Source organism: Natrix helvetica, assembly GCF_964273705.1.
Source record: "Natrix helvetica genome assembly, chromosome: 1".
Taxonomy (NCBI): Eukaryota; Metazoa; Chordata; class Lepidosauria; order Squamata; family Natricidae; genus Natrix; species Natrix helvetica.
The window spans coordinates 345,647,300-345,659,167 of NC_138548.1; the positions used below are offsets into that span (position 1 = coordinate 345,647,300).

At 40.6% G+C, this 11,868-nt stretch overlaps 1 protein-coding gene across 1 annotated transcript in view; it reads left to right on the top strand.

Moving 5' to 3' along the window:
* The first annotated feature begins 1,774 nt into the window (after positions 1–1,774).
* LOC309383159 (killer cell lectin-like receptor subfamily B member 1B allele C) overlaps positions 1,775–11,868 on the top strand; it is a 29,222-nt gene continuing 19,128 nt past the window's right edge. Inside the window, exon 1 of the mRNA XM_081935365.1 lies at positions 1,775–1,875. Coding sequence (XP_081791491.1) covers positions 1,794–1,875 — 82 coding nt within the window. The 5' untranslated portion in view covers positions 1,775–1,793. The remainder of the gene's footprint in view (positions 1,876–11,868) is intronic.

The following is an 11,868-nucleotide window of genomic DNA, read 5'->3' on the forward strand; positions in this document are numbered from 1 at the left end:
CTTATGATAACCAACCTAGACCAGCGGGTCCCAAAGGTCCTTTTTTTTGCAAAAGGCAACTGCGCTTTCTTGTTGTTTTTTGCCTTTTCTCCATTGAAAATGTTTTGCTTCTCATACAAGAAGCTTCTTCAATTCTAACTTATTTCAGATAGAACTAAAGAAGCTTCTTGGATGAGAAGTGAACTGTTTTCCAAAGAAAACCAAGAAAGCCCAGTAGCCTTTTGCAAAAAGCATCTTTGGGACAACCATGACCTGGATGATTGAGAATCTCCATAGACATTTAGACCAGCTGGCCTGAAGCCTGGGAAGAAGAATTTCATATCATTCAATCTGCTCTGCTCTAATGGCATCACTATAAAAGAGGGTTGAAAATTCCATTTGGGGTTTGCAAAATTCAGTAGTTATATATATCCCAAGCTACCATTGAAGAAACCCTAACCCTAAGTCCCACCTTAGTCATTTTGATTGGACACTTTGTCTACAGTGCGTAAGCTTTCAGTTACATACAAATAACAAAGTGATAAGCCAGTGATGGCGAACCTATGGCACGCGGAGCCATTTGTCAGGGCATGCGAGGCGCTGCCCTGTCATCTGGCCAGCGCGCATGCGCGTGCTGGCCAACTGAGTTCACCCTTTTTAAAGCCATTTTTCGCCCTCCCCAGGCTCCAGAAGCTTTATAGGAGCCTGGGGAGGGCGAAAAGAGCCTCCCCCGCCCCCCGGAGGCCCTCCGGAGGCTTCATGAGCTTCCCTGAAGCCTCCGGAGTGCAAAAAACCAGCCCTATGGGCAAACCGGAAGTTTGGGAACGGACTTCCGGTTTGCCCGGAGGTTCTTTTTGACTGCTCTGGAGGCTTCGGGGAAGCGTCCTGAAGGTCCCTCAAGCCTTTGGAGCGCTCAAAACGACCCAACTGCTCCGGAGGCTTCAGGGAAGCCTCCTGAAGGTCCCTGAAGCCTCCAGAGGACTTCCGGGGGGGGGGCGTTGGAGGCTGTTTTTGCCCTCCCCATGCTCCTATAAAGCCTCTGGAGCCTGGGGAGGGCGAAAAAAGCATGCAAAAAATGGGGGGGTCGCACCTGTAGGGTGCATATGTGCACTGGGGGGTTGCGCATTGCATTATGGGTGCGGCACACCCGCACACGATCCCCCTGCACTCCCCCCACTTATGGCACGCGAGCCAAAAGTTTGCCATCGTTGTGATAAGCCATAGGCATAGATCATCAATTATAAGATACAAACAAGTGATACATCATAAGATTCATTCTTCCAGAAGTCGCTGAAGACCTGATTCTGCCAGCGGGCCTGGGTAACGCAAAGCAGGATGGAGCCCATTAAATGGTTCTTGTGATGTGTTGTTGCCGGGGTGGGAGTTTTTATTTTATTATGTGATTATTCTCTTTTATTAGTTTTATTGTTTTGTATATGAGGTTTTTATATTCCTGTAAGCTGCCTTGAGTTTCTGAAGGCTTTGCAATGAGACACTATTTGGAGGAGAAATGAGAAGGACAACCCAAAAGGAGAAAGGATCTGTTGCCTTGATCTGTTGCTGATGAATGAAATTCCTCCTTCGCTTTCTCCTTTCTGAATTTCTGAAAAAGAAATTTATCTTATTTTTTGATAAATAAAAGTGGGGGAAGCCTTGGAAACAAAGCAGGCTTGTTCCTCGCTGGTCTCAGCATTTCCTGTACAATCTTGTGGCCCACCTCCAGAAAGCTGTGGTTGGGGCAGCTACTCATACTAAGAAGAGTTGGAACAAAAGTGCTCTTCCTCCTTCAGATTAAACTAGTAGCTGGAGTAACAATGAGGGAAGAAGGCTGTAACTTCTACTTGAATTACCAGCCAAACAGAATGGAAAGGAGACTCAAGCAATCTCAGCTGCAAGGTAAACTATGGCTTACTTATAGTTATTGGGGACTTCTAAGCAGATAGTTCTGATGGCCTCAGGAAAAATATCTTGGGGTCCCAGCAATAAGGGAAAGAATGTAAATGCCAAATTCTGTTTTGATCAGGTTTCTACCAGTTAGGTTCTGTATTGATGCAATTTATTGTATGAGCTCACCTTTCAGACATTCTGCCTTTTCACTGCTCCACAAGGCAAGACTTCTGATTTTCAGCATGATAACAAAATAAGAGCACGGGAAGGGATCTTGGAGGTTTTCTAGTCCAACCCTCTGCTCAAGCAGGGGACCCTATGCCATTTCAGACAAAGGGTTGTCTAATATCTTTTTAAAATCTCCAGTGGTGGAGCACCCACAGCTGATTAAATGGTTGTCTCTAATAATGCTCCATAACTGGTAATGGAGACATGGTGGTTCAGTGGCTAAGACGCTGAGCTTGTCGATCAGAAAGGTTGGCAGTTCGGCGGTTCGAATCCCTAGTGCCGCGTAACAGAGTGAGCTCCCGTTACTTGTCCCAGCTTCTGCCAACCTAGCAGTTCGAAAGCACGTAAAAAATGCAAATAGAAAAATAGGGATCACCTTTGGTGGAAAGGGAACAGCGTTCCATGCGCCTTTGGCATTTAGTCATGCCGCCACATGACCACGGAGACGTCTTCGGACAATGCTGGCTCTTCGGCTTGGAAATGGAGATGAGCATGATTAGCACATGTGTGAGAGGGGAACCTTTACCTTTAACTGGTAAAGAGCAGTAAAGAAAGTCTGTTTTCCATTCTACTGTGTTTCATGGCATAAATCACTTTATTTTAAAATAACATATTGCCTTCCATGCTTTGTCTCCAGGGCTTTCACATGAGTATATGTAGAAGTAGTCCTCGACTTACCGCCACAATTGAGCCCAAAATTTATGTTTCTAAGTGAGAAAATTTGTTAAGTGAGTTTGGCCCCATTTTACAACTTTTTCTGCCACAGTTGTTAAGTGAATCATTGCAGTTGTTAAATTAGTAATGCGGTTGTTAAGCGAATCTGGCTTCCGCTTAGACTTCACTTGTCAGAAGGTTGCAAAAGGGGATCAAATGACCCCAGGCCACTGCGACTCATAAGTATGAATCGGTTGCCAAGCATTGGAACTTTTGGACCAAGGAGATGCTGCAATGGTCGTAAATGTGAAAAACGGTTATAAGCTGCTTTTTTTCAATGCCGTTGTAACTTTGAACAGTCACTAAATGAAGTGTTGTAAGTCAAGGACTATCTGTATATGGATATGTTTGTGCATATGGTACATATATATGTATATGTATGTATGCATGTGCGTATGTGTGTATTATTTAAGCACAAATGCAACATCCTTGTTTGTCTATGTATGTACACACACACACACACACACACACACACACACACACACACACACACACGGTTTTATTTTAAACTTTGTGGGTGTGAGACAGAGAGATCAGTTATAATTTTATGATGTAAAGTTAACATGTCATATTTCCAGGTTTTTAGTATTATCAATATAATGCCTAGAACAGAATAATCCACCCTTCCCCCCAAATCTTTTGGGCTTTCATCCCCCCTCCAACAGAGCCATTGTTGCCCTATGCAGCCATAATTTATAATCTGAAATATCTGAAGACTAGAAAAAAAAAAACCCAGATTTTTTTTTGATACAGAAGGACCATCAAAAACAGCAGACACGTTATGAACAATGGCTATGAAGGATGCAAACTTTTGTTACCCTTTTGTAGGAAAGAAAAGGCCAGATTAAAGACGGAAAATAATATGGCAAGAGTTATAATTTCAACGTGGAGAAAGGACTTCATGGTTTAAACTAGACCATCCTGTTGCCGGTTCATCCCTTATACTGAGGATGAGCTTAAATCCTCAACATGGAAGAAAACAGAATCTGAGCTAGCAGAAAGCTAGTCCTCGACTTATGACCACAATTAGGAGCAGAATGTCCACTGCTAAGTAAGCCAGTTGTTAAGTGAGTCGTGCCTGATTTTAAAACCTTTATTTTGACATAGTTGTGAAGTGATGTGGCAACCATCGTAAATGCATGCCAGTTATGAATTAGAAACACTTGTAACACACTTTTTTCCAGCTTCCAACTTTTTGAACTGCGACATTGGATGGTTGTTAATGGTTCTTAAGTTGAGGGCTAGCTGTACTTTAGTCAAGCTACCTGTACATTAGTTGAGGTCAGTGGTGAAATTCAGATTTTTTTTACTACTGGTTCTGTGCGCATGGCTTGGTGGGTGTGGCAGGGGAAGGATGCTGCAAAATCCCCATTCCCATCCCACACTGAGGCCAGCCAGAAGTGGTATTTGCCGATTCTCCAAACTATTCAAAATTTCTGCTACTGGTTCTCCAGAACCTGTCAGAACCTGCTGAATTTCATCCCTGGTTGAGCTACCAAAAACACAACTGGAGAGGACTATCACAGGGGTCCTCCTTTAGATTTTACAGTTCTTAAGATTTTATTTTTGGGGACGCGGTGCCTCCGTGGCTAAGGCGCTGAGCTTTTCGATCAGAAAGGTCGGCAGTTCGGCAGTTCAAATCCCTAGTGCCGCGTAACGGAGTGAGCTCACGTTACTTGTCCCAGCTTCTGCCAACCTAGCAGTTTGAAAGCATGTGAAAATGCAGGTAGAAAAATAGGGACCACCTTTGGTGGGAAGGTAGCAGCGTTCTGGTTAGTCATGCCGGCCACATGACCACGTAGATGTCTTTGGACAGCGCTGGCTCTTCAGCTTTGAAACGGAGATGAGCACCGCCCCCTAGAGTCAGGAACGACTAGCATATATGTGCGAGGGGAACCTTTACCTTTACCTAAGATTTTAAAATTTGGTGCTCCGGAGTCCATAATCATGCAGAGATGTCTCAGAGACAAAGAGGTTTCCTTTTTCAAACCAGCACCACGAGACACTGCTAATGGAAGTAGCTCATCTCTCCTTTGAAACTTTCTTCAGCATAGAGCCCGGACGGACTGAGAATAACTGCACAGAGCCCCCATGTCTGTTCTGGTTTTTCAGATCCTCAGCCAGCCAGAGAACGACTTTCTCTTTTCAGCCTTGAGTTATTTTTTTAAAAATTTGTTGTCACTCTCTAGCTTGGACCACTCACTTCCTCTCCAGTTGGGTTCCTTCGCAGATTTCTGTGAAATTAAAAATGAGGGGAAGTCTGTCTGAGCTACCCTCAGCTCTTCACAGTAAGGGTGGGATAGAAGGCTGGATTAAGATCAACTGATACCCTACAGCTCAACAATGGTGCCTCTCAACTCTTCCATTGGTCAGGCCAGCAGTGGAATTCACTTACCTTCCCTACTGGTGTGCAAATGTGAGTGCGCGCTTGCTTGCTTTGCTCGCATGTGCTGCATCTGTGCATGCGCACCACCTTCTGCGCTTGTACAGTGCTCGCGCGCATTCACTCAGAGAAGGTGGGCAGAACCTTCTGCAGCTGCGCTACTGGTTCACTTGAACTGGAGAGAACCGTCTGAATGCCACCTCTGAGTCAATATGTGCTGAAAATGAAACAAGATTATAAATTCAGTGTCAGAGCCTCAAGCCAGTTTTCAAGAGAAATCCATTTGTTTATTAGCAGCTTCATGTCGGCACAGACCTAGTGAAGCCAGCTCTGACCCCACTCAGTTCGCACCTTTCTTCCGACCCCGTTTCCCCCTCCCCCCCAAGGTGTGTCATCAGTCACATTCCGCAACGAAGCAATTTCACGGGTCGTAGAAGTCACTCCCTCCATCCGTTCCTGGTTTCTGTGGAGATGGCCTTGACTTTGGCCGGCTAGGATGTGCATTGTTTCGACGGAGGTGCAAATGCAGCTGTGAGGTTCAATTCTCCATCCTCCTGCCTATGGCAATTTGGGAGCAAGTTAGGGAAGTTTCGCGAATTGACATTCAGTTTTATTCCAGGCCATCCCCCAGGTTGCACCCCACAACCGTATTAATTTCAAACTTTTAGTTATTTATTTATTTAGAGCATTTATATGACCACCCAACTCAGTCAGGAAGCCTACAGAATATATTTATCGAACACTATAAGCAAATTATTTACTTATGACTAGGGCATTAGAAAAACATAGACATTTTCAGCACTTTTAAATGCGTTTTAATAACTTTATTACACTGTAATGGAAAAATGGAACTACAAAAATTTATGAAAATTAAAGTTGAGTGTGGCAGCGGAAGAGTTAAGAACATAATGGCTAGGGGAAGAAGCGTGTACCCTAAATGTGCTCATTTTGCTTAGTGATTAACCCAAGGCAGGTGGGATAGAAATGTATGTATAAATATGTTATTGGGGGGAAAATATTATTCATAACTAAGTATGAAACATTTGCTACCAATTTCATACACCTCCATTCTTTCCTTTCAAAAGGAAAGGAAAGTGGTGGGTTTTTCAAAAGGTCCTTGATATGACTAACTCAAATATATGAACGAAAGGAAGAAATTTAATGCTGGATTAAACTGTCAAGACTGAGGTCTATACATTATTCCCTTTTAAATCTAGATAAATTTTCCATTTCTTATTAGTAACTGTGTCATAGTCAGCCTCACCATGCCATATTTTAAGGTCAGCTAACTTTTAAGAATAAAATTTGTGGGTCATCGACTGGAAATAGTTGCAGAATAGCAGATGATGAGGTAAAAATAAGTAGGAACAGCAGGCCTCTGAGCATATGGTTCTTCTAGGAATTTATAATAGGTCCCAGAACCAAATTCTCAGGTTTTCCAACACTTTTCTTTCAGTGATATTTTTTCAGCTGCAAGTACTTTGAGTAAGGTTTCACTTATGGGATTCATTTGTCACTTTTTAAGTTTTCATTTCCCCATGAGAGATTAGCAATAATAATGCCCACTGCTTTACTCTTGGTGGTAAACTGAAAAAGAGTAAACTAAGAGTAATCTACAATGGGAGAAGGCCAGGGAAGGAGTAGTGTTTTTTTTTAAAAAAAGATTTTTATCCCACCCTTTATAAGGTGGGATAAAAATCTTATTGATATATTAAGATTTATCAATTGTTGTTTGTATCTTATGATTTATGATTGAATCTTATGATTTATGATAGATGAGCCTTTTATCACTTTGTTGTTTGTATCTATATTGAGAGCTTATGCACCAGAGACAAATTCCTTATGTGGTCGATGAAGTATTATCTATCTATCTATCATCTATCTATCATCTATCTATCTATCTATCTATCTATCTATCTATCTATCTATCTATCTATCTATCTATCTATCTATCTATCTATCTATCTATCTATCATCTATCATCATCTATCTATCTATCTATCTATCTATCTATCTATCTATCTATCTATCTATCTATCTATCTATCATCTATCTATCTATCTATCTCTCTAACATTTATCTATCAGCTATCTACCATCTATCTGACTGTATGTGTCTATCTACTACTCCCTCTTAATCACTCTCTTATCTATCTATCTATCTATCCATCCATCTATGTATCATCTCTATCTCTCTAACATTTATCTATCATCTCTCTACCATCTTTCTCTCTGTCTGTGTCTATCTACAACTCTCTCTTTATCTCTCTCCTCCCTCTATCTATCTATCTATCTATCTATCTATCTATCTATCTATCTATCTATCATCTATCTATCTATCTATCTATCTATCTATCTATCCATCTATCATCTATCTATCATCTATCTATCTATCTATCTATCTATCTATCTATCTATCTATCTATCTATCTATCTATCTATCATCTATCATCTATCATCTATCTATCTATCTATCATCTATCTATCTATCTATCTATCTATCTATCTATCTATCTATCTATCTATCTATCATCTATCTATCTATCTATCATCTCTATCTCTCTAACATTTATCTATCAGCTATCTACCATCTATCTGACTGTATGTGTCTATCTACTACTCTGTTAGGGTGTAACCAACAAGTTGGGTAGACAATATATTGTTATATATCTTTAAGAGAGGAGATCTACTAATTAGTAGATTGCAGCATATAAATTGCAGCTGATGTTCTCTGTCTCTCTCTCTTGCCTGATGTATGATAACTGCTGTCTAACTGTTATTACTGTTGCTACTACTTACTGTGTGTAAGTTATTGGACTGTTTTTCTCTGTGTATGACTTTTTGGCTGTGTTTATGGATTTTGCTATATTCTTCAGAAAGTAAAGTTTATTTTTGTTACTTTACTATCCATTATTCAGTGTGGTTGCTTTATATATCGCACGCTGCGTATACTTAACAGGGTTGCTCTGTTATAACCTCGACCTGGGGTTCATTGCTAGTGCTTAATCGCACTAGTACCACTAACATTGGTTATGGGCCCAGACACCCTGCCTTAATATTTTATTTTTATGCACCACTTTTTGGATAGTTTATTTTTGTGAATATGGCACATGAACAGTCTGCTGCACTCTCCATGATTACCCGGTTTGATGGAACCAACTATGTTTCCTGGTCCTTGAAGTGTTCCCTACTTCTGCGTAGAGAAGGACTGTGGTCTGTGGTTCAGAACCCACCGGATGTTACAGGTTGGGATCCTGCTGATGATGAGGATGCGAAGAAGATTGTGCAGTTTAACAGGGACAATGAGAGAGCTCTCTGCATTATTGGACTAACACTGAATGACCAGCAACTGGTCCATATTCGTGGCGAAGAGTCTGCTGCTAGGTGTTGGAACACATTGTGGAGAATTTATGTTCGGGACAGTGTGGGTGCTCATATTCATCTCACACGGAAACTGTTTAGAGCCTGTTTGCAAAAAGATGGTGATATGTTGGCTCATTTAGACTTCATGAAGAAAACTTTGCAGGATTTGCAAGAAAAAGAGTTAATTTTTTCTGAGCTTCAACAGGTGTATATTATTCTATCATCGCTTGATGAAAGCTACGACTCTTTTGTTTCCTCATTGGAAGTTCTTTCACGTGATGAACTGACATTATCTGAGGTTACCGGGAGATTGCTTGAAGAGTCCAGACGAAGAGAGGATAGAGTTCAGTTCAGAGACAATCAATCACAAGAAGAAACACAGTTTTCAACTGTAAATTTTGTTAAGAAATGTTATTCTTGTGGTGGTAAGGGGCATATTGCTAAGAACTGTAAAAATAGCAAGAAAAGGAATGTTGCTAATAGTAAAAGAAAAAGCAACAATGTTACTGTAACTGTAGCTAAGGTTGATAAGGCTGTAAACCATAGTTTCTGGGTGGTTGACAGTGGCGCATCCCATTCTATAACCAAGGTTAAAGAAAGGTTTGTTACTATGAAGGCTAGCAAACAGCACATTTCCTTAGCAAATGGTTGGAAAATTAAGGCTTCAGGTGAAGGTACAGCTTATTGTCCATGTATTAATGAAAAATTGGAAATGTTATATGTACCTAAAATGAAATTTAACCTATTATCTGTAAAAGACCTTGTGAAATGTGGGTTTACAGTAACATTTAAGAATGATAGATGTATTATTGAAAAGGAAGGTAATAGTGTTATTGCCAATTTGGAGAATAATTTATTTATTCTACATGAGAACTCTTTAAATATTGCGAGTTCTGAACCTAATTATAGAAATAAACAGCACCATGATAACTGTATACATCTACTTCATAGACGTTTAGGCCATGTAAATTTTAAAATGGTACGTCAAACTGTTATTCTATCTAATGGAATCAATTTGAAACCTTGTTCAAAATATCTTAACTGTAATGCCTGTAACCAGGCTAAAAGTAAGGTTACCCCTGCAAACCGGTTTAAAGGATTCAAGACATCTAAACCACTGGATGTAGTGTTTGCAGACCTAATTGGCCCTAAGAAACCTAGCTTAGGAGGTGCCTGCTATATACTCAGCATTATGGACCATTATTCTAGGTATGGTTTCTGTTATGTAATGAAATCAAAGGCAGAAACTTTCCAACATTTTACTAAATGGTTAAAGTTTGTTGAACGTAAGATGGATAAAAAAGTACTTTGCCTAGTCACTGATAATGGGTCTGAATTCACTAATCATAGGTTTACATCAATGTTGGAGAATGCTGGTATAGAACATAGGCGTTCTGCCCCCTACAGGCCAGAACATAATTCATTTATTGAAAGACGTGGTCAATCATTGCAGGCAATGACCAGAACTATGCTAGTTGATTCTGGTTTGTCAGAAAAGCTTTGGGGTGAGGCTATAATGTGTGCAAACCATATTCTGAACATAGTAGTTAACTCAACTACTGGTAAGATTCCTTATACTCTTTGGCATGGTAGGAAGCCTGATTTGAGTTATTTACACACATTTGGTGTCCCTGCTTGGGTGCATATTCCCTCACAGACTAGACGGAAGGATCAAAGCAGAGCTAGGAAAATGGTTTTTGTTGGGTACAATTCCAATCATAGATCGTTTAGGTTCTGGGAACCTGGAACTCGGAGAATTATGCACAGTGCTAGTGCTAAATTTTCAGAACATGTTGGTTGGGAGAAGCTAGAACAAGAGTTTCACAAGGTTTGTGATGATATAGATGTTGATCGTTTGGTTAATCACAATACACCAAATGAGATATAGATGTTGATCGTTTGGTTAATCACAATACACCAAATGAGCAGTTAGAGAATCAGGATAGTCCATCTATTACTCTGAAAGGGGAGGAAGATGTAGATGTAGAATCTACTCGTGAGGTGGAACAGGATGATCCTGCAAGTCCTGTATTGCCTAGGAGGTCTACTAGGGACAGGCATCCACCCGACAGATACCAAGCCAGTGTAGTATTGCAAGTTAGCATAGAACCTTCTAGTTTTGCAGAGTTAAGGCTGTATCCTGAAAAGGAAAAGAAATTGTGGAAGACAGCTATGGAGAAGGAGTTGAAATCCTTACAGGAATTGAAAGTTTATGAAGAAGCTAAGCTCCCTTCAGGGGAGAGTGCAATTGGCTGTAGATTGGTGTTTAAAATTAAAAATGATGCTGCTGGCAATGCTATTTATAAGGCTCGTTTAGTTGCTCAAGGGTTTTCCCAAACTGAGAGGGATTACGATGAGGTTTTTGCTCCGAGCTTGAAAGCCTCTACGTTGAGGGCAGCATTGGTGTGGGCTGCTAAGTATCGGTGTAATGTTACCCATATTGATGTTGAAACAGCGTATCTGCATGCTCCATTGCAGCATACCATTTATATGAAGATGCCACCAGGTGTGGATTCTAATGGCCAGACTGGTTGTTGGAGACTTAAAAAGAGCCTTTATGGTTTAAAACAGTCCGGTTTTGAGTGGAACAGATGCATAGTAAATGAACTAAAAGCTATGGGATTTATTCCAGGTTTGGCTGATCCTTGTTTATTTAGACGGGTGAAAAATGGTTTGATCTCGTTGCTTTTGTTCACGGACGATATAGCTATTATTACTAGGTCTGAGCAGGAAGCTATTGACATTGTTTCACAATTAGAGAGTAAATTTAGAATCCGGAATTTGGGTAAAATTAAGCATTATCTGGGCTTAGACGTGGTTAGAACCAGTAAAGGTTTTAAGCTGTCGCAGGCTGGTAAAATTAATCATTTGCTTAAGAAATATAGCATGGAGCTATGTAAGACTGCAAAGACACCAATGGCATTGGAGTTTAAATCTGAGGTAACTTAGGGTACTGGTTTTGATAAGGGAATCTATCAATCTTTGATAGGTAGCCTAATGTACCTAAGTAATTGGTCTAGACCAGATATATCATTTAGTGTGAACCAACTGGCTAGATTCAATAATAGTCCTTCAGAGAGGCATTGGCAAGCAGCAAAGCGTGTGCTGCGTTATTTGAAGAAAACTATCCACTATGCATTGTATTTAGAACCGAATAGGGATTTAGTTTTGACTGTTTATGCTGATGCGAATTTTGCAGCTGCTATAGATAATAGGAAGTCAACTTCCGGCATAGCCTTTATGCTAGGTGGTGTACTGATTGGATGGAAGTCGATACGACAGAAACACATAAGCTTATCCACAATGGAAGCTGAG